The following is a 24,368-nucleotide window of genomic DNA, read 5'->3' on the forward strand; positions in this document are numbered from 1 at the left end:
AAATGGAAATCTGAAACTCTGAGAACTCTAAAGCACACTGTAAGAAAAAGCTAAGACTTGAAGAGACCTGAACCACTATAAACCCCTGACTATGTCACCTCCTTCAGCTCCCTATTCTCCCACTGTTGCCCAAAAATGGTTGGCCCAGAATCTGTTTCAGGTATTCTCCTCACCAATCCCCATCCTAGCCATTCTCTCTTGTACTGCTAGATAATCACAACAGCGCCCCAGGGTATGAGATGCCTCATTCTTTACATCTCCCTCCATCTCCAAAACCTGTCTCCTTGTCCATCTTCTTTCCTTTCCTTTGGGTTCTAAAGAAGACATGGCTATTTCTCTTTCCTTCAAAGGCAAAGCATCTTCTGGGCCTCAGATCCCATCCTTTCCTCGTTTGTCAACTCCTGCTTATCACCCTTCCTCCTTTCCAGAGCCTTTGCCTCCATTGGCTCCATCCTCTTTCTCCTGAGTACTGGGGGCAGGGTGGGGAGTGTGTGTTAAACTTAATCCTAATGCTCTAGGTAGCTGCTTTTATATCCTTTCCTGACTAAGCCAGTATCGGCTATCCTCATTTCCATGCCACCTTCCCTTCTCAGATGCATATATGTTCCCTTTGTTGTCACACTATGAAGAAACAGCTCCCTCCAATGTCATTATGGTCCCCTTTTTGCCAAAGCTAAGAACCTCCAAATATCTCTTCTCCTTCTCCTCCTCCTGGCACCCTTGATAGCATTTCTCCACTAGTAACCCATCTTGCCTTGGCTTCCATGAAACCTCACTTTCTTCCTAATCATATCTTCTTAACCCATGGCTCCTTTCCCCTCAAAGCTTCTAATCCCCTCCTGTTCTCATTCTCTTTTTTAGAGAATGCTCTTTTGGTGGATTTTAACTATCATGCCAAAAACATTGGCTCCAAAATTTATTCTCTAGTCCTGTCCCATTGGTCAGCTGGTTCCACATTTTGAACAGCCCAATGGATATCTCTACTTAGTTCACCAACTCTCAATGAAGTATAAGCAACGGATCAATTTATATTGTCCTATTTCTGTCAAAACCATAGTCACTTAAGCTCAAAACCTTGAATTCTACTTTGATTTCTTTTTCTCTCTCCCACACACCTATGGCATTGGTCACTTCTCTCTTTCTCAGTGCTGCCACCAAAAGCCAAGGCCTCGCTTTCCTATCTTTACTTGTATATATGGCGGCAATAGATTCTATTTTGCCTACTTCCTCCCAGGTGCACATACAGCCCTTAACCTCCCACCTGCCTCCTCTCCTACCATACACACTCACCCCCACACATAGTTTTAGTGGACTTCTAAAGAAATTTCTTTTTTAAGCCACCACTTTCATCATATCACTCCCTTGCTGAAAAATTTTTACTGATTCTCCATATGCCTCAACCAAACTCCCAGAGTTCCCCAGGGTAAGGAACCAATCTTACCTTTCATCATTTTAACACAAATGTTACCCACAGCAGATCCCCCCAAAAATCTTAGCTCATTTACCAATGTTTGATGCTATCAACAACCCCACGGGTAACCATGCTCTATCTTTTCCTTTTCACCAATTAAAATGTTAGGCATTCTGGGCATCACATGATAGTGTTGTGATAAATGTACTGTCATTCTAGACATAGTGGACAACCACCCAGTTTCTAAACATTCATGCTCTTTTGCACCTCTGCATCTATACCAATGAACTTGGCAATTGCCTGAAGTGTTCTTCCTTCTCTTTCTCTCCTTGCAAAACTCTACTGTCCTTAAGGCATAACTCATGGGCTGCTTTTCAAATTACCCTCCACTCCAACCTAACACTTATCAGGTAAAACTTATGGAGCATTCTCTGTGCTACCATAACACAAGCTATATTTTCTCCAGATGGAGGGCTGCCTCCCCTGCTAGGCTGACAGCAACCCAACTAGAGGCAGGAACCACATCTTACGTGTTTCTGGATGTTTCTCCCTGCTTTTAGCACTGAAAATGGCCTGTAGTAGAAGCACTGACTAAACCTTTATTTAATTAAAATGAGTTCTGTAACTGTGACTGTAATTATCTTGCAAAGAGGGACTATGTAGTATTTCCCACTTAGAATCCTTCCAGGTACATAAAGTTGACACTCAAACTAACTTTGCAGATGCTGGCTTTTTGAAACCAAGAACTGTGTCTTAAACTTCTTTCAAATAGTAAGTATGTAAGATAGATGAATGGATGGATAGATAAGTGAGGAAAAAAAAATTTTTCCCTTTCTATCCTTTTTAAAAATCTGTTTAAAATGGCATCATAAATAGTATAAATATAAGCAGATAGCAAGTTTGTTTCTTTTAATCTACAATCCACATTGCTGACAAATGATTGTTTTACATTTTAACATTTATGCCCATTTACAAATAAACAAAGTTCAGGCCAAAGAAGCCAGAATGAGCTTCTTAAGATCCAAGCAAGGAACTGGCCCATACCTGAGCTTAGGGTCCGTGACATTTCCCACAGACCATTCTTCTACTTGCTGACACTACCAACAAGCTTCCAGTCAGAGGACCAAACAGGCTAAAGTGACTGATGAATGCACATCCCCAACTGTAACAGTAAAAAAGCACAAGGCTCTTCCAAATGTTGGAAAACCAGTAAGATGGAAAGCGGCTGGTTGTGGAAGTGATGTTTCTATTTCCATAAACTCTTATATGAAATTTATATAAGTTCAAGGGTTTATATAAAAGCCAAGGATTTGATGTTGGCATTACTTTAAGCAAGATACAATACCGGCAGAGGGACAAACTTCCTTGCCGAACACCTTCATTTAGATCCAAAGCTGGAAGAAAATTTCTCTCACGACTCAGAAAAATTAGGCAGACAAAAGTAAGTTGCTTTTACCTCATCAGAGCTAAACAACAGCAGAGGGAGAAGTACCGGCAGTTGATTAAAGGCATTGTCCTGACCACCGATACCACCATGGCTAAGCAGGGGCTGCCTCATGGAACCAGGTCAGGGGACACTGATTTCTCTATTCAACTCTGAGGCACCGCTCTGTAAATGACACAATCATTTTTGGGTACAAGAGGTGCTTTAAATGTGGTAACATTATATCATTTCAGCTATAATGATCATAATTACTTATTTCTTTTAATCACAACCCACTTAACCACTTTAGTACAGAGGACTAGTTCAAGGAGTTTAATTTTCATTCAACATCTAATCTTTGTGTTTACTGAAACCCTTCACAGGCTTTGTTTACTGTCTGCTTGCTGGCCTGGACGTTTGATCTTGCAAGACTAGATCAGACAGGGTCAGATAAAATACTGATTACTAGAATAAACGAGGCTTGGAAAAGTAACACTGGTTTTTTTAAAATTCTCATTTCTTCCAGCTTTTTAATATTTTGCAAAATAAGTTCAAATAAATAAAATTAAGACAACTAACAGGGGGTTCTTGAGCAATGATTGAGAAAAGAAAAGTGATGAGGATAATTTTGTTTTCTGGCCAAAATGTGGGGTTTGGTTAGGTCCATTCATTCTAGTGGTATTATTTTATGACACAAATAATTTTACAATATCCACTAGTATTTGTGTGAACTTGCAATGACCCCTTAATTCTTGTGACATATTACATAGCTGAGATTGACCTGACCAAAGATGACACTTCATTTCGCTTTTGGTGTCAGATGAAAAACACTTTAGATATAACATTATTTTAACTTATTAATTTTTAATTAGGAAGCATTTAAAATATATGAGTCCTTCTTTGTTAAGGCACTTTTTTATTCTTAGAAGATGCCCTGCAGAAGTAGATTGCCATAAAGTGTAATTTCTGATGGTACTGCGTATATAATTGCCACTTAGTTCCATAAAAATGATGAGGCAAGTTTACATCTACACAGTTAATAGAAAAGAAGTTAAAAAAATAAGTGTTTCATTAAAATGTGCAGAACTTATGAAAGAAAAATTGATGGGGTAAATTCCACATAATCCCAAGAATTCTTAAAAATAATTTTGTAGCAGCATGAACGTTTCCAGGTCCCTGTGGATTATCCTTGTGTCCAACATTAAAACTCCTACACATTAAACAACTGTTAATATTGGTCTTTTTTTCCCCTGCTTTTACACAATAGGTACTTTTTTTTTTTTTCTTATACTTGGGAGCTTACGAGCTCTACGCTGTAAAATCTAGGCCAGAAGCAATTACAGTACAAGATGAACAGTAATAAAAAATGCTGTCTAAACCAACTACTACCCTATCTGCCCACTTCATTTTATTCAATATCAAAAATTCCTGCGAAGCAGGTTTATAGTTCTGGATGTTAAAAGCAAAGTATGCCAACTCTCTCTCCCCATCCATCCTGAATTAATACTAATGTTAACTCAAATATGTCTGTGTCAACCATGATTGTCTTTGAAATTAAAGAAAAAAGGTAAACAGAATGTACTTTGCTGTGATCACCAGGGAAAATAAAGTTAACATGCTAAGCCAAACTAACTTAGGACATTTTAAAGAATAAGTGTAAATAGTTTAGCTATAATAACAACAAATTCAAAAAATGCACATTAAAATGTTTACTTCAAAATTCAGACAATTCCATTTGTATATACTTTTTACATCTGTTTTTAATGATATCAAATTATTGATTGTTCATTTTTCTCATATTTATTTAAGCATTAACTATAGAATTTGCAATCTGATCCTTTTTTTTAATCCTCCCAGTAGACTTTATTTTTGCCAGGTTTTAGTCATATTTACTTTGATCTTTCAGAGTATATAATTATTTTACTGTTTATTTATTTCTATGAGAAGAGAAAAAAGTTTTGACCTAGGAGATCTATATGTGGCAATTTGTAACAGAATCACATAGCTTATGTTAGGAAATCATGGTTTTGATTAAGAAGCAACCATTTAGTTCCCACTGTTTTATTAAAACAGACATTAGCAGATAATAGGAAACATATTTAACAATGTAGCTGCATTTAGTTTGGGACATTAGTAAGTTTGCATGAGATTTTCTTCTATACATTGTATCAGCAGGATACATGTAAATTGGTAATTTGGGGATTGAAATGGGATGGGTAGGGGGGCAAGGAAGGACATGGAACTCTGGCTTCCAGGTTCTCAGGAAGAGCCCTAAGGTAGAATTCTGCTTCTGCTACTACTCATTTCCAGATTTGAAACTCATTACTTCTCTCTTATTTTGGAAATGGATGGACACAAACAGAAATTTTACAAACAAAATAATTTCTTTCCCATGAGAAGTGGATTCTACTAGATAGGAACTCCCACAGTGCTATCTATTCATAGCACAAAGCCTCTTTCAGATGAAATGTGCCTGGATAGGTCCGACACTTCCTTTTCTCTGAGGGCCGAAAGTTAATAAAATATACTTCTCTGGGTGTTTATTTTCTGTACACCATTATACCTGCCACGAATTCTTTGTTTTTCCTCCCACTCCTTTGGTTGATGAATCAACACCACTTGAACTGTTTTACGGCAGCTTGTGTTTACTTCACACATACCTTAACCTTCCCTTTTCTCCTCCTACTGACACACACACATGCACACACACACTTTTCAACAGCAATGACTAGCTCCATCTCTTTGAAGAGCATGTGTACACAGTGTCTGGCAGCCTCTTCAGGCGTGGATCCTTGACCTCCTGATCGAAATCAAGGTCTCAGTCTGCTTTTATGACACTTAAGATTTAACTGTGCATTTACTATCTTGAAAAAAAAAATAGCTTAAAGAATTGAATCTCTAAGAAAGAAAAAAGTAGAAGATACAAGTGTTCCTGTGTGTGTGTGTGTATGCGTGTGTGAGCAGACACACACACACACACACACACAGATTCTGTAGTGGCAATTCTGAAAACACTAGAGTGGAGAGTTTCTGAATCTGGAATTATACTCCAGCCTATTAAAAGAGGACTCTCTCTTCCTTTTCTCTTCTAACAGCAAGTAAATGGGATCTAACAAATGACCCTGAAGCTGCATGATTCTTTTGATTTTTAGCCAAAGAGGATATGTTCAAACACTTCAACAATTTTATTTTAAAAGAAAAACTTGGAGACAACACTTAGAGAAAAGAAACCCTTCTGAACTACACAATCATGTCTTATAATGAGAAGGAGTTATTCATCTTATCCTGTATAAGAGTTAATATTAATAATATTGTAAAGCAAGTGCCCAAACTGGAATCTAAATGCTTCTAAGAATTTTAGAATACATTGAAGAGAAATGGATCTTAATTAAATTTTCACTGCACTTTAATTCTCCTGGGTAGTTCAACATCTTGACTTTCCTTATAAATTGGATATTTAGAATAAAATGCTCTCAATCTTTTGTAATCAGAACTGTGCTGCCAATACATGTAAACATTTGTTCGTTTCCTCAAAAGGTAACCAGGTAAACAACTCCCAAATACCAAACAACCAACAGGCATTACTTCGATACTATCTCTCTGGAGGAAACCAGCAGGTAGTAAAACAAATAAATTCATCTTTTACTTTTACCTACCCACCATAAATTGTCATTTGAACCTCAGATGGGGGCAGTGAACTGTTAGCAAGGCTATGAATACCTATAATAAGGTATGATGGATGATGTCATAATCATGCAAAAATATAGAGTGGAAGGACCTTCGAACATCAACCTATTATGTTACCCAAAAATTCCCCAAATCCCCTCAGGGGCTGGTAGGATCTGAATCTGAATAGCATTTGAATTGGGTGAGGACACCAGAATGTTTCCAACACTGACATTATTTGTAAAGGAAAAATATCACTGACATATTTAAAGGCCTGGATGGTCTAAATAGCATGCCATTTATCATACAAGAGACTGTATTTTCAGGACCAGATACAATTCCACATTTACTATATTACTACTATTACCACTACTACAATTAATTATTATTATAGCATTATGGCATTACAGCTATTATTTATTAAGAGGTTTCTTTATGCCAGTATTAACCTATTTAGTCCTCACAGCTAGTGAGTGATTTAGATACTTTTATTGTTTCAATTTTCAGATGAGGAGACTGAATCTTGGTGAAGTTAAATAATTTGCTCAAACACACACTAGCAAAGGGAGAACAGAGATTTGAACACAAGTCTGCTTTACTGCAGCAGAGACCCTTTGATTTAACCACTGCTCTGGAACTGTCACCAAATAAACACATCAAAACTCCATTTTTAACCAAAGATTTCCTGATACCACAGCAAGCAGTCATTCTAATTTGTTAACTGGTACTTGAACTATAAGGGCTGATTTAACCTACAATGACTGCTTTTAAATTTCCAGTGATTCATTGATTGAGCTTTTTAAATAGACATGCCTATCTGAAATAAACCACTTCAAGTATTTCTAAAAATCTTGGCCTTCACATGCATCTCTTGTGAAGACGATAAACTTCATGTATTATGCTACAAATTTTACTTTAGTTCTAATACCATCTTAGTTTTAAGGGAGCTAATTAGGATCTCCTGATGGAAATATTAAGAATCTTACCTTTGTAAAAATTGTATATAATTCTATAAAAATGTATACCTAAAATTAGCATAAACTCCAAAGAACCAAAAATTAATTGCCCTAAGACACTAAAAATAGGCTTTAAAAACAAAAACGTCAGTTTACCTTTAATCTTCTTGTACTTCTTATACCATCTCCCAAACTCCTGGCACTTGGTTGCTGACACGTTGGCATAATATGTGCTATTTACAATGGATGAAATCATACTCTGAAAAGAAAAAAAAAAATAATAGTTACATTTTTCATAAACGAGTACTCCTTTCTAGGGATAAGAAGTATCACCCACACCGATCTCCGTTGTCTTTTAAATCTGAAGTAGTCATCCTCCTACAAACTAAACTATCAAACATCAAATACGATTACCTAAATTTACTCTTTCTTTAACTTCTACTTGTATGATGACAGTGTTTTCTCCAAAAAACCAACCTTGGGGCAATGTCAAAGATGGAGGAGGCAGGACATACAGATTAGATACAAAGGGAAAGAACAGTTGTGATTTAGGAACCAGAGTAAAAGGTGAGATCAGATGCTCCAGCATCGGTAATTCAAATAATGCCTTTCAGATGTTTCTGTTCTGCTTCCAACTGCAACAAGCTTACACAGCCAAGAATCTGAGAACATCCGTGCTACACACTGCAGAACAACATTTAGGGAAATAAGTTAAATTAATATAATTTATAGAAACGTGTGATTAGCACTTGTGTGAAAATTCACCAAATGAAAAAATTAACAGTGCTATTTTAGAGCAGGGGAAACTAAACATAACACTTGTACTGTGTTTCAACCAAAAATGAATCCAAGCTAAAACTTTCTGAGTGCTTAAGTACATGATTCGTTCTTGCTCTTCATCCCTTCTTCCTCTTTAGCTCTACGCTTTGGCTGATTTGTTTGTAAATGGGATGAAAAGGAAAGAGAAGAGCATAACCTGACTTACCACTAAAAAATTAAATTATAATTGCACACCTTGAATGAAATTTCCTACAGGTATGTTTTCAGTCAATATGGCATGTTTGGACCAACATTTGTAACAGATGTTAACTTATATACCTGAATTGACTATGATAATACAGTCACAGATTTATACAGAGATCTTTATTTCAGCAAATTCTGTCTAAGAACAAATGGACATAAACTCGAGAGATCCAAATAACCTCCGTACGGTTTTATATCTTGCCTTGAAATCTCACCTTTCTTCAAAAAGGTATCTCCAGATATGGATGGAGCAGCTGTGCAAAATCTCAAAACTTCTAATGGTATTTTCCAAAGTAGTCAAGATAAAAAAGATAATAAATCAAGGCAACAGCAAGTTATTTACCAAGAGGTTCAAACACCAGCAAACAGTACTGCATAGACTCCCATTTAAAACAGTTCCCTCACTGAGCCCATAGAGTCCCTCTTTTTCAAAAATCACTATGCAGTGCTGGTGGGGGAGGGGAATCCTAATTCAATTCACAGAAACCTCTTTGGCCCTTTCTACAGAGCAGATGGCTAACCTACCCCAGTTGCTGATCTCTAAATGACAATTCTGGTCTCTATGGGGAAATAGTAAGAAGAACCTTTTTAATCTGAGGATCTGAACACAGCCCTGGGAACACAAAGAGCCAGTATCACCTGAGTGTATCACAGAACTTCCAGAACCTTACCTACTGCCTTAGAGGATCAGTGGAATCCTAATCTTCCTGAGGCAGGGTTCTGCTTTGTGTGTTACTAACAAAGAAGTAAAGAAGTCTCTTGGCTAGCGGGGCTAGTTCCCTCTCTGGGCTGAGTTTTTCTCTTTGTCTTAATCTGTGAAACCCTTGAGGACAGTGACTGTGTCTGTTTCATCCCCCCCCCCCCCCCACCATGTCTAACTCACTTCTGATGTGGGACATCTGAGTCACTCAAATATAACAGATGAAAAGGGACAGAGATGAAATTTTAAAATGCCAAATTGAAATGTCATAATAATGAAAATTTTAACATGAAAGTGGCCTAATAATAGATGCACCAGCTATGCTGGTGTATACGAATAATTGCAAATGTACTTGTCATCTCTGTATGTTGTCTGTATGCATGTTACCCTCTGGAGAGGCACAGGATAGATAGCCATGACAGGAAACCAAGGTAAGCCTCCTATTGCAAAGTTGGTCTGGGAGGCAGACTAAAATGCAAAGTGTCTCAATTACTACCTGGAGCTGTCTGGCAACTCTTCCTCGTCCATAAGACCAGGCCACCAACCCATATCATTGTGGCCCCAGATAATCCACCTTTCCCTCATTCTCTAGCCTTACTTATTTTGTCCTTGCTCCAGATGTGTCTTCACTGACCCTGCACAAAGCCAGTGTCAATCTATGGGGCAAGGTAGTTAGTATCTTGGCTTCCATGGTCTCCATCACCAGATCCTATACTAGAATCAGGTTCACACAACTCATTTAAAAAAGAAGTTGGCTATGCAGAGACTCAATCAGATTTGTTCTCTTCCACAGATTATTATAAATGAGTTTCTATCACTACTGACCATGATGGGGGTGGGGGAGGGATAGATTTAAACTATGAGTTGAGCAAAGGAATTAGGCAGCAGATAAAGAAAATTTCCTAGATAATGAGAATCTTTAGTCACTCAAAGGTCTCTTTGAGTTTGTGGCACATTTTATTCATATTAATTACCTGCAGGTCTTTACATATAGTTGACACTCAAACTAGTTCTACTGATAAGAATTTTCATAATTCATCTTCAGAGAGCTTGAAAAACAGAAGAGGTACATCAGGGGCATATTTCAGATGAAAGATCACGTTATGTCTTATTATTCCAGTTTCAAACATGAGTATTCTCTAACCCTAAATTAGACTGTTATATTCTCATAGCCCAAGTTTGAACCACCAGGCCTCACTAGAACACTCTGGACAGATACACAAGGTCATCTAAATGTTAGTGTCAATTTGTTTTTAAAAAATCAAAACTTACTTCCCTATAAACAAAATTAAAAGGAGCTAATACAGACCCAGCACATATTGACTTTTGCTCTACATGGTATAAAGTTTCCCAGAGGTCCTGGGGCACAGAGAATCTGCATTTACCACATTTCATCCATTCTACAGCCACATATTTAAAATACTTTAATGTCACTGAAATTGGGATGCATCTTACAATCAACAGCATCTTAGACCTGATGAGATACAGTTGCTGCAAAAATAGGATGAGTAATGATTAAAATCTCTCCCACCAACCACTCTGCCAAAAAAAACCCTAATTTCCATTTACTGCTTTTTTAAAGTATGTATATAGTTTTGTACTTTATATTGCTCTTTTATGTTTTCCAGTAATTCTAGAGCAACCACGCTATTGGACTTTTAAGATCTCCACATCTTTTTTACAAATGAACAAAGATTTGAGCGGACTTTTTCAATCCAGAATGCAACCAACTCCTGAACATCCATGTTGTATAAAACAAAGCTGATACCAATAACCCAAAAGAGATGCATGCTGTTATTTTTAACACTTGAAGGGATTACGTTTTACTGAGGCTCATATGAAAACGACTTTGCATTTATGAAGCAAGCTTAATGGCATGGTGGTGGGCTGTGACAAGGAAAGGGGAAGGCATGCATGCACTGGGCAATCAGACAGACCCTTCAGGTACTTAGTCACAGCCATAAACACCACAACAATAGTAACTGTAGACAAAGCTATGCTATGAAAAGTATTATGTGTTAAAATAAATAGAAAGGTTTAAAATATCTTCCCAACTACAGAGTGTATCTGTCCAGAGTGTTCTAGTGAGGCCTGGTGGTTCAAACTCGGGCTATGAGAACATAACAGTCTAATTTAGGGTTAGATATTTTAGGGTTACAAATTTCAGACTCATTTGTAATTAATCATTAAATCTTAAATATGAAGATTTTCAATGAGGAATAAAATCCAGATTTCCTCATTTGCAGTCACTCTGACGCCTAGTTTGCCAGTTATATTTGAAAGTTATTTAAAATAATAATGATAATAATATTAAAAGAATTATAATGTATTTGAGGATTTAAAATATACCAGAATCAGTTACTTCAAAATTTACTAGCTGATTTAAATTTGCACCAAGCCAAATTGCAAGAGAATATTATACTGTTTTAAATATATATTGTTTAAACAATAAACTGCATTTTTTTTAAAAGATTTTATTTATTCATTTGAGAGAGAGACAGACAGAGAGAACAAGCCAGGGAAGAGGCAGAGGGAAAGGGAGAAACAGACTCCCCACTGAGCAAGGAGCCGGATGCAAGACTCCATCCCAGGACCCTGGGATCATGACCTGAGCCAAAGGCAGACGCTTAACCATCTGAGCCACCCAGGTGCCCTAAAATGTATTGTTTTAATAGTTACTATAGTTAAATAGATAGCCTTATCTAAAAATACATTTTTTTTTAGGATCCTGAGACAAATTTTAAACTCACTTGTTTGTTTTTCACTAGCTCAAAGAATAGATGTCACCTGTGATACGGCTCCATTTTTCAAACTGAGGGCCAAGAAGCTCAGAATGAAGAAGCATCTCGTCCAAAGTCAAATAGCAGTAGAAAGCACCATAAAATGACCCTAGTACCAGGCCACATTATTTCATGGGTCTCTTAAGAAGGGAAACTAATTAATGAAATAAAGTAAATATTCACCACCACCTCCATCAGCTGGTACAAATTCAACAGCGAATATTGCAACCAATTCTTCAGACAAAGAAGACACAAGGTGTGACAAAAGCAAAACATCAAGTTGTGACCTTGGGCCCCTTATAGGAGTTAATTAAGGAGTTTAGGATCAGAGAAAACTAAGAAACCTAAAGACAATTTAAACTTTAATAGGAAAATCAAAACAATAAACACAGGTTAAGATGATTTGTACAATACACTTGAAAAGACAGAGACCTGAGCACCCCTTCTTCCTCCCCAAGAAAAGAAAGATAAAATAATTGGATATCCTTTACCACATTCTCCTTGGCTTAGTGAGATTTATTTGTTTGAATAGCAGCAGTGTTATGCTGAGTAGCTAAGCTGCAGATAACATAATACACTTGCTATAAAAAAGAACATTTTAAAACCAAAGTGAATGGTTACACGTTCTGTCAGCAGGAATGCCCTGTCTTAGCAAGAAGAGCGTTGAGTGGAGAGAGAAGCTGGCATCTCGTAGCTTCCCTTTCCATGGCTACGGGGGAGAGAGCATGATGCAGGCAATGAATGATATATGCATTTTTTGCTCATTTTCAGCCTTCTTATTCTGCTTTGCAGTATGCTAAATGACATATTAAACATGAGATTATAATGATACGTCCATCAAGTATAGTAAAGGAAAAAACCTGATCTGGAGAAATACTTTGTCATGAAAAATTCAGTTAATGTTAGTTGGCAGCCTCCTGCTCTGCCTTTCTATCCCCATTTCTCAGCTATACTATCAGAACTGAAAACTTTGCGGGGTGCCTGGGTGGCTCAGTTGGTTAAGCAACTGCCTTCGGCTTGGGTCATGATCCCAGGGTCCTGGGATCGAGCCTGCCATCGGGCTCCCTGTTCGGCAGGAAGCCCACTTCTCCCTCTGCCTCCCCCTGCTACTCTGCCTGCTTGTGTGCTCTCTCTTTCTCTCTCTCTCTCTCTGTCAAATAAATAAATTTGTGTGGTAAAAAATAAATAAATAAATCTTTTAAAAAAAGGAAAAAAGAATTGAAAACTTTGCCATTCTAGTTGGAGGAAACACTTGCCCTGGGCTTTGGAGTCTGACAGGACTACATATGAGAGCTCCTCCCTTAAGGGGCTGCTGGTGGCACCCTCATCTGGGGAAGTGGGATGTTGCTACCTGTCTCAGAGGCTGTAAGGATGCAGAGAGATCATCTGTGTACAAGGCCTGACACACAAGATGTGGAGTCAGTGAGTGTCCGCTCTCTCCCCTCCACACAATCATTTCCACTGTTCATGGCAATCACCCAGTTAGGGATTCCTTTCAAGCTGTCATCTGTACACCTCCTTCAACAAGAGTCATGAGGTTGGGCCTCGAACGAAAACAAACTCACGTGAAAATAACTGGAAGGGACAGTTGGCAACTGGTTAACATGAGACAGGAGGCATCCCGACTACATACGTGAATTTAAGACAAAATGCAACAGACAGTTGGCAACTAGTTAAGACAACACTGGTCCACACAGTTGATCAGCCTCTTGTCTATAGATGAGCACAGAGTCAATTTGTTTCTTCTACCAACCCAACTGGCTACTTGAGTTCACTGCCCGATTATTTTAGCATATTGTACATTCAAGTAGGTCTTTTAAGGATCCCCAAATGAGCAAGACTTGCTCAGGATGACAGAAATAATTATGCTACAGTCTATGTCTTAAAAAGACTGTATAAACACCACATCACCATCATACTGGAAATCCAGTAACGTTTTCACGGTTCAGTAACCTCTGCCAGTCATTTTGTTCCTCAAATATTTGGCAATAAAACCTCCACTAAGGGCATGAGCTGCTTTAAAAACATATCTATAGGGGCACCTGGGTAGCTCAGCCGGTTAAGCAGCTGCCTTCAGCTCAGGTTATGATTCCAGGGTCCTGGGATCGAGCCCCACATCGGCTCTCCGCTCAGGGGGAGCCTGCTTCTCCCTTTCCCTCTGCCTCTCTTCCAGCTTCTATGCTCTCTCTCCTGTGCTCTCTCTCTCACTCGCTCACTCTCTGTCTCTCAAATAAATAAATAAAATCTTAAAAAATATATATCTATATGCTAAATGAAATAAGCCAGATAAAAAGACAAATATTCTATGATTCTACTTTTGAGGCAGTTAGAACAAGTAAATTCATACAGAGAATAGAAGAGAGGTTACCTGAGGTTGGGGGTGGGGAGAGGGGAATGGGGAGTTTTTATGTAATGGCTGTAGACTTTCTGTTTGGGGTGATGAAGAGTTTTTGGAAATAAACAGGGGTGATGGTTGCACAACACTGTGAATGTAGTTAATGCCACCGAATTATAAACTTAAATATGGTTAGAATGATAAACTTCATGTTATGTATTTTTACCACAAAAATAAATTTTAAAAAAACCTATCTAGAGTCACAGAAAACATGTTCTGTTACTGGGGTTGCAGGGGAACACTGGAAGGTGCATGCCTTTGCAAATTAGTTGTTCGTTCACTGCAAGTTTAAGTTAACAAGACTGTCTCTTTAGTCTTTCCATTTGATCATCATAATACCCAATGAGGTGGACAAGGAAGGTACTGTTAGCTCTACTTATTTTAAGAGATCAAAACCCAGAGGACCTGGGATTTTGTCTTTAACTCTTCCTTGAGTAAAAATAAGTAAGCCACAGAAAGACATGTTCATAATGTTTCTAAATTGGAACACTTAGTTAGAGATGACTATTTAATAGGAGACCCATGCCTAATATGGTATCTTAGGGTGCTTGGCACAGACTATATGGCTGGACGGAGAGGTTGGAAGTGGTGACTCAAACAAAAACAAGCTCACATGAAATGTGAGGGGGACATCAGAGGAAAGGGAAGAGGCCATCAGCACTGAAACACATTCGGAAAGGTGAAATCAAAACTAAATACATAGACACACAAATACAACCTATACTTTCCAAGTACCTGGCCAGACAGAGAATAGCAAAATCATGACTTCTCTCCCTTTAAATATATATGCCTCAGCCTGCAATTGTTGCCCTTTTATGGACTTTTCCACTTTTCTTTTCTTCTGCCTTTAAATTAGGCTGCTCTTTTGAACTGTAGAATACTGGGATGTTGGAGAAAATATATACAGGCCATTGAATCATCTCCCTTTATGCAATCGCCACACGTGAGTGAGGAAATACCTAGTACGGTTTCGTTTGGAGATAATAAGGAAGAATTATTTCAAAACAGTCAGTTTTTTCACTCCTGAACGGAGTCTTATCTTACATAGCCCAATAAGCTACTTTCCCCTTTGAAGTAAGTAGTATTCTTCTTCCTGGGTTGAAAGCTGTCCTCCTCTCTCATCTTCCCCATGGCTTCCCCAGCCCATGGCAAAGTGCCTGACTCCTAATTGGGACTCCAGTAATGTTTGTGGAATACAGTGTTGAAGTACTGTTTCACCTTCTCAGACCAAAAATGCATTCTTTTTCACATTATGTAGGTTGAACCTTAAAAAAAATGCAAGTACCTGTTCTATAACAACCACAAACAAAATATGTGGGCTTATCCCCACACTGAAATGCAATCCAGCTATGCAACTGAAGTGAATAATCTAGAATGCTTAAGGGTAATAGCTGTAGGATTAATGCTGGGGCCCATATGACATGTCCATGCTCACTGAGGACTATCCCAGTAAGATTTTCCATAATCACACAGCATACCAGAAGCCTAAATCAAATCTCCCCCAAATTTAAGTAACAGAACTGTGCCCCATTTGATTGAAAATGCACTGGGCATCGACCACCAAATTACTGTATTCACTGTTTCTAGTTCAAAACATTTTAGGGCTGCCAAGAACACCATAAAAATAATAAAACTTTACAGTTTATAGCACTTTCTAAAACATTTTTATACTTAATTCATTAAACACGTTACAGCGGTGGTTCTCAATCAAGAGTGATTTACTCCCCTCCTAGGACATTTGGCAATGTGTGGAGACATTCTGGTTGTCACAACTGGGGGGAGGGGAGATGGTGGCATGCTACTGGCATCTAGTGGGTAGAGGCCAGGGATGCTGCTACATACCCTGCAATACACAGGGCAGCCCCCGCCCGCCAAGAGTTATTTACCCAAAAGTTAAATAGGGCTAAGCTGAGAACTCCTCCATCAGAATACCAACTTCTTGCAAGACATGTATGGTGCTGAATGCTGAGGAAGTGAAGATGAACAAGACATGGGCAGCCCATCAAGTGAGGAGAACTGGCAGGTGGCACTGACAACAGGCTGTGATACGCACTACGACAGGGGTGTGGGAGAGAGGCTACCCAGGGCAGAAGAAGCAACTGCTTCAACCAGGAGGTCAGGGTACTCCCCCAGCAGTGACTTTCCAGCTGGAATGTGCAAGATGACTTCATCAAACAGAGGACAGCACTGCATGCTAGCTGGGAGAAATCGTATATGCAAAAGCAAGAGTCACCAGCATTGTATGCGGGGCTACCAAAGCCAGAGATTAACATAGTGTGTCTCCCTGGAAGGCCAATCTCACGTGGACAGAAGGCGAATTTCACAGGTAAAGTGATTTTTATGGCATTTTAAAAATATCAAAAACCAGGTATATGGAGTAGAATATAAATTTTGCATGATTTTTTAAAATAACACAAGAAGTTGCATTGTTAGACTTGCAATGCTAAGGGTACTAGTTAGGTTGCTCTCACCCTCAGGAATATTTTGGTGACATTTGAGCAATGGCAAATGTTCCAAAATAATTAACTCCATGTGTCTGGAGCACAAAGAGGATGCAGGTAAAAGGAAAAAGGTAGCTCTGGTGAGAAACCAGGCTGGACAGCATCATCTTAACAATTCTTACAGGCCATGTTACACAGTCTGCACCTCCTTCAGGCTGGGCAGGAGCAGTCACTGGAGGCTGGGAGAGGAGGAAATGGCAAGATCTTGGTGCTGGGAAAGCAAGAGACAGGAGAAAGGTTAAAGTTATGAGGCAGTTAAGTCTAAACAGGGCAAGGGCAAGGGGGAAGATTTCAGATACGAAGGCAGCAGAATCCACAGGATCAAACTTGAGAGTGACGGAGAAGAAACTTTTTTAGGTTGGGCAGCCGAGGGGTGGGGGGGGCAAGTAATGAGAATACAAAATGGGGGAGAAGGAGGTTTTTATAGTAGGGGTAAAGGTGATCCCATTCAAACCTCAAGACAACCCTGCAAATTATATGAAATATGTATGGATACAGTCATGCCCAGTTTCCAGAGGAAATCAATAAGGCTCCAGAAGTAGACAAGCTTGCCCAGCATCACACATCCAGCAAAAAAGAAGGGAGATGGCAGCCAGGGTGCTCAGCTCCTGATCTGGGTTCTTTCCACTCATGCTGTCTCTCTAGTCACATTTTACAGTTATAACTAAACTTGATCATCATGATAGATCAGTTGTGACCAAATTTCCATCGGCTGTAATAGCCCTGGATACAATTCTGAATTGGTGATATTCAGTTAGGACCTTGTCCACGTCCAAGCGAAGCCCATTTTGATTTCCACATAAATTCAAGAGACAATCGTGACTGTGAAATTCAGGGCAAATGATTGAATTTTTTTCCCTAAACTGTTCTTTATCAATCTCTGTATATAATCAGAATTAACTTGAAATTCTTATTTTTATAACTTCATAAGCAATCACATTGGAAGAAATCAAAATCCTAGCAACAAGTGTTGGCACCTACATACTCACCTACACGTAGGTACTAAAATGGCCTGTGTGAAAGCGGTAAGCTCAAGAGCAGGAACACAACCGATGGTCGAGAGATACCAGTGTTCCTTTCTATCTAGCTACCTACTACTCAGGTGCATGCCTTCTTGAGTATTTGGAAGCAAAAATATTAATAGCATGCTTTATCTCATGGGACTTAAAGTCCAAAACATGCTCCACGACACACATAAAAAATATTCAGTTCACACCAACAATATCATGTCTCAATATTAATAGCTGATACTATTAATGGAGCATCATTGTATGCCAGGCACCAGGCCAAGAATTTATGTGATTTATCTCATTTACTCCTCATTGTATGACTTAGAACTATTACTATCCTGGTTTTACTGACAAGGAAGTAGGCTCATAGAAGTGAGGTCATAGAGGCCTGTAAGCCAGGACATGAATCCAGATCTAACTGATTCCAGAATGCATGCTCTTAACCACCAGGCTTCCTGCTTCCCCCAAAGACTCTATTATCCTAGAACACAGCTCAGGGCACATCAAGTTTCTATGGTTCTTGTCACCTTCCCTTGAACTTGACAGACATGTAATTAGTCCATTGTCTTAAATCAAGTGTAGCAACTCACACAGGAAATGGATTTCCATTCATAGTTTTAAACAATGTCAACTTGAGTTCATGTCATAGCAGTCCTAAGCCACTGACCCGAGCCACCAAAATATTACCTCATCATTAGAAAAAGTGGGTCCCTCGCCCATGAGCACAAATGGAAAAGGCAGCCCTTTCCTACTCTGTTCCTTCCTTTGATCCTGTCTACCTCTTATTTTTGTGGCTTTAGTTTCTCATCGGTTCACTAAAAATGGAGTATCACTTTTTCTCATGATGCATTTTCACATGGCAAATACACTGCAAAATTTATACAAATGTGTATGATATAAAGATCATCTCTCTTTGCTAGCCAAGGGAAATGCTCAATAAATAAATAAAAAATAATTAAGATGACATGGTTGACTCATTCCACTGAATAAGTAAAGGAATGGTCTGGAGCCTGAGACTTTGCAGGCGAGATCTGGATTAGGATCTCAACTTGCCACTGAGCCTACTGAGTAAGCTTAGGAAGGTGAAGTGCTTCTGAGTCTTGATTTCTTGATCTATAAAATGGAGACACTGGTACCTACCTCCTGTGATATACATGAGAAATATTATGTTATTAACATAGTTAAAGATTGCAAATGTGAAATGTTTTAATACCTGCCCATTACATCAAAGCTCTCGGTAAGTGATAACTTCTACTCCAAAACAAAGAGCACCAAACCTCCATATTTTTTCCACCTAAAGTGTAGGCCCCTCCTATTACATAGTCCACCGGTGCCTTTCTAGGTTCCCCAGAACCCCATCTGGATATACTGACCTGGGAGAGAGGGCATTCTTTGGCTAATGTGCTCTGGTTCATCTCTTTGAGCAGTTCCTTTAAGGCATTGCGGACTGTGGCATGGTTCCACTGCTCCGCAGGCAAGTCTTCCAACTTCGAACAACTGGGAAACAGAGCAAGAATGAACAACACACAAACCTTAACGGAGGGCCCTGGCTGCAGAGGGTACAGAGTGTGACAGTCACTCCCGGGTCCTCTGCCAGCAGGGGGAAAACTGTTAAAGCTCAGGGTCTAATGTGGGCCCTGAATGAGGGTAAGGGAGAAAAACTGCTCCCTAGGACTTGGACCGAGCCCAATTCGGCTTCTTTAAGTTTGTTTTCATACTTGCCTAAGAAAAATAGTCACTTCAGATATGAAGAATTGCTAATATTTTAAAATGTGGTTTTTCCAGTTTGTTGATGAAAATGGCATGGCAATATGATTGTAAACTTCCACAATACAAGTTTAATTATTGGACATCCCTAAGGTTAAATGTAGACAAACAGTCCATCAAATTCAAAGCGTGAAGGTCCACTCCTCACTCTCCTAGAACAATTCAGAGATGTTGTTTTCCTAACCAAAAATAAGAGAGGACACTAAAGCCTTCCTGGACAAGGATGGGGATGTTGGGGCCCTACTAAAGAACAAATACTCTAAAATGAGCAAATTCAAAACCCTTACACTAAAGGACAACATTTCTTAAATCCTATGACTCATAGGCACTTTCCAATACAAGACGCTGCAGAGAACTAGATGCTTTAGAGGCATAACTTGTTCTGGATGCTGTACCTGAAAAAAATCATTTCCAGAACCTCTGCAGGCCACAGAGTGTGCTTCTTTAAGGCGGCCACCAGGAAGGGAAGAAAAAGATCCCCAGTGCCAGCACCTTCCTGATAAGCCTGCTACATGGGGACAGAACTCAGCCCTCAAAACACAAACCTGAAGACAGCAGAAGTGCTTATTCTTCAAATAGTATATGCTAAGCATTTAAACAGAGAACCCATTAAATTAGGGGCTGTGGAAAGTTCCCCTTTAAGGGCCACAGATTTTTAATGATTTATCAAGCTTCCCCTAGGTTACCACTTCACTGCTTCTGAAAACAAAACATAAAACAGTTGGAATGTGGACTATAAAGATGCCTGGTGAAGTGTCCCTCCTTCCCTGCTCTCTCTCCCTTTCTAATTTTTTTTTCATTTCATCCATGTCTAGAAATTAACAAAGACAGGACGTTCTAATGTCAGCAGCAACTCTGACCCATGGAGCAGCTCCTCGAGTAAGGAAGGGCAGATGTTCAGAGACACCCACCTTTGTAATTGGATTTTCAACGTCACGACATGATAGACATCCTGGAGCATGTCGGCCACCGTGGCGTCGGGTGCATCTGTCACGTAGCTGAGGGGCAGAGGGTTCCACCTCCCCAGCTTGATTATTCCTGCAAAGAGAAGAAAAACACAGTAAACACATTTCTGCTATTTATTAAACCTTCTCATTGTTTGTTCAGTGTTCAGAAGGTCATTCCATAGTCAACATCCAAGGCCCATTCAGAGATATTTTACAACCCGGTGCAATAACCTATTTCTTTCTGGCTGACAGTTAAGTTAACTATACAGGAAGATGGGAATGAAAGGATGAGGTTTAATCACGGACAATCAGTTCTTTTATGTTTTCCTGTTTCTTAAATTACTTAGAAAACCATACGGATACTTCCTTCCCCCAAAGTCTTGTTTCACATTCTAACTTAAGACTGATGCTAAATATACCGGACTGCTGATTTCATAGAACAAAAAAAAAAAAAAAAAAAGCAAGCCTTAAGTAAATATAAGATTTGGTTTTGAATTGTACAAGAAAATTCCTGTGTGTGGGCTCAGCACACACACAGTCACATCCTGACTGTGGTGTGATCCCCAGTGCAAACAGCATTTGGAGCTGATGAAGCAGTTCGAGTTCACTTCCAGATTCGTGTTTCACCAGGCAGAGGGGTTATTTTCCAATAGCACAATGACTGACCATAGATCAGAAATAGCAGAGATGCCTTCAACTTCCTTTTTTTTTAAATTTTATTCCTCTGCTCTTTTTAGAGTGACAATGGTACCATTTCTCTGTGGGTTTCCTGCTGCATATGGTAAACATGCATGACAATGGAGAGAGAATAAAAATCCTGGTCAAACTTGGGCTACATAGAGCAGTGACTTTAGGAATACCCTTGTGACAAGAAGATTCGTGGGACAGCTTCAGCAAAACATGATGAAAATGCTAACTTATTCATAAGATGGACCCACCTTATCTGGTGCATAAGGGCACATGTAACGTTGATGAAGAAAAATAAAGAAAAACCCATTCGAAAACACTGTAACAAAAATTTTATTTGTATGCAATGAAAAACCCAACAGTCCCCAAGATGTCAGAAATTGTCACACATAAGAAACAGCTGTTTTAGTGAAAGAAAAGGAACAGAATCTTTTTTTGACAATACAGGTGAGTCCAACTACACTGTTTTTTCAAAATATTTTTTATTGTCAAAGAGAGAGAACACCTGTATACCCAAGTGAACTTCTAAAAGCTTCACAAAATAATGCTTTATAGCTATCGAGTAAAATTCCAATAATAGGAAATGAACTTTCTGGTCAGGGCACGTCCTGTCCAAGATGAAATAAATGAATGCGCAATGCTTGACATAATGCTTGAAAACAGGGAATAAACAGAACAAAAATATTAAAATGATGCACTGTTTCAGTATTAAGATTTAACAATCTGGTGCTGAATATGCTGCAGTATAAATAGTGCCTGGACTCAGATCCAATAAAGTAACACAGCTCTCATTCATAGTACCGTATGTCTCCAGTTCTGGCTCCTTAAGTCACATTTCACTTGCCAAGAAAAGCTGTTTTCTTGTGGGGATAGTTTTGCTAACATTCTCTCTCATGACAATGAAAAGTGCACAGCAACGCAGCATAAAGTAGCCGTGAAATGAACATCCAGGGCCCACTGGACAGCCACCTGGGGAGAGGCTGGATCTGCTGTCTTGCTTCTTTGACTCCTTCTGATCTTTGAAAATTACTAAAAAAGATAACATATAATGTGTCTAACATATTTCCTTTTTTTAAAAAAATCACTATATAATTTTAAATTCCTTTAAAAAAATCATTATCATGATAGCCCGTTGAGTATAAATCGGCCATATTCTAAAAACATGGTATATTTCATTATAAGAGATTGGAAGGAGGGAAAAGTGAAGTCAGCAATTGCACCCTGCACCCTATGACAGACAAGTAGAAGAAGTCGACTGTGTGGGTCATTTTGGTGACGAAGAATACAAAGGTAACATGAAGCCCACGACTCCTGCCAACTGCCAAGCACAATGCTCAAGGAGGTTCCCCCAAGCTGCTGTGTGTCTGTGGGTCACTGCTCTTTCCTTTTTATTGCTGAGTAGTGTTCCGCTGTAGGAATAGACCACACTGCAATCAGACACAACAGAGGATCTCTGCAGGATTTAATTTATATAAAATACAAGAACAGGCAAGACTACAGTACTAATCTATGGGGACTGAAGTCAGAAAGTGGGTACCTCTGGACAGCAGGGGCAACTGACTGGAAAGAAATGTAAAGGGATTTTCTTGTTTTGGCTGCTGGTTGCATGGGCATAAAAATTGTCAAATTCATCAAATGCAACACTTAAAATGCATACATTTTACTGTACATAAATTATATCTCAATACAAAAAAGGGTATCGGGGGAGGGATCTCTGCAGGAAATGACCGACAAATCACTCTACTGGAAAACAGTAATCTCCATTTAGGTCAATTCTCTCCCCACCTTGATGAGCTGGAAGGAGACTTGTCTGGGCTGGAATGAGACACACACAGGTGTCTTCACAACACTTAATACCTCCACAGAGAGCAGCTGCTACAGGTTGGTTTCTACATCTTGGAAGAGAGCTGCTGACACATGCTATTTTCAGGCAATGGGAAGTGGCATGTGCTTTTGCTTTTTCACACCATATTGAATAACCTGCATGGTCCTGGAAGTCACTTTCTTTGCTCTTCTATCTACCAGGGTCTGCAGGTGCAACATCTGCTAGGACAGCTATGTCTAGAAGACTGCTCTCCTCCAGCCAGGCAGGGACATGATGTAACTCTTTTTTAAAAGCCTTTCCTCCAAACATGGTCTTTGTCTAATGCATGAACCGTCTTTGGAAATGCATCCCTTAGATACAGTCTTCCTTCCCCAACACAAAACAGACAAAAATATTACTTGGGCTAGAAGTCAAATGTTAATTGAGGAAATCAAACTGGGAAGCACTATAACATAGTGACTAAGAATGCAGGCTTCCAAGTGAAATTGCCTCTGTTCACACCCTGGCTCCTCCACTTACCATGTAACCCCAGAAAGTGACTTAATTTCTCCATACCTCAATCCTCTCTCTAAAAAATGGAACAGTAAAAGTATTGACCTCATTGGAATATTGTGCAGATTAAATGTAAAGCCCTTAGTACAGAGCCCGGATATAATTAATCTCAACAATTAGCTGTTTACAGCAATTATTTAGACATTTTTAATGCTTCTTTTAAAAAAGACATAGTCAACTTATGACTCAAGTTTTTTCGTTTTTTTTTTAATGACTTCATTATCTTTCAATCTTTAATTGGGTCATGTGCCTGTAAAAGGCCCTCATTATTTTAAATCAAAAAGGAGAACTGCACATCAGTTGTCTCTCCCTCGCCTCCCAAGACCTCCCCGCTGCCTCCTCCCCATTCATCTCTTCCATCCTTGCCCTTTGGTGCCTCCCTTCCTTTCACCTAGAAGTAGGTTCAGATCTCCCCTACTTTAAAAGTAACAAAAACATGACAACAGTCTCATTCCCTTCAGTCTCTCATTTTTTTAAAGCACCACCAGATGTACCAGAAGTGCATGTCCAATTCTCCACTGGACTTTCACCGCCTAGATATCTATTTTCAACTCTTTCCAAGAGGAAATGGAAGTTCAGAAGGGTTGCATTACCTTCAGTGGTACCACCAAGGCAATAACTAAACCCAGATTCACTTCAAATACCATGCTCTCACTCTTCTTAGTATCCTGTAAGTCACAGTGGTTCAAGTGCAAAGCACAGAAGATTAGAAAAGAGCCTGGCTC

General features: G+C 39.1%; 1 protein-coding gene across 2 annotated transcripts in view; it reads right to left on the minus strand.

Annotated features, from left to right (window-relative positions):
- Positions 1-24,368, minus strand: part of SATB2 (SATB homeobox 2) — a 187,900-nt gene that overhangs the window by 89,529 nt on the left and 74,003 nt on the right. For both annotated transcript variants that reach the window (XM_064586876.1, XM_045868283.3), the window contains exons 4-6: positions 20,544-20,670; positions 19,239-19,362; positions 7,613-7,715 (exon numbers count right to left, since the gene is read on the minus strand). In XM_064586876.1, coding sequence (XP_064442946.1) covers positions 7,613-7,715; positions 19,239-19,362; positions 20,544-20,670 — 354 coding nt within the window. The remainder of the gene's footprint in view (positions 1-7,612; positions 7,716-19,238; positions 19,363-20,543; positions 20,671-24,368) is intronic.

The sequence above is a fragment of the Mirounga angustirostris genome, unplaced genomic scaffold, assembly GCF_029215605.1.
Source record: "Mirounga angustirostris isolate CCGP_5_RB_7025 unplaced genomic scaffold, mMirAng1.0.hap1 SCAF_3, whole genome shotgun sequence".
NCBI lineage: Eukaryota > Metazoa > Chordata > Mammalia > Carnivora > Phocidae > Mirounga > Mirounga angustirostris.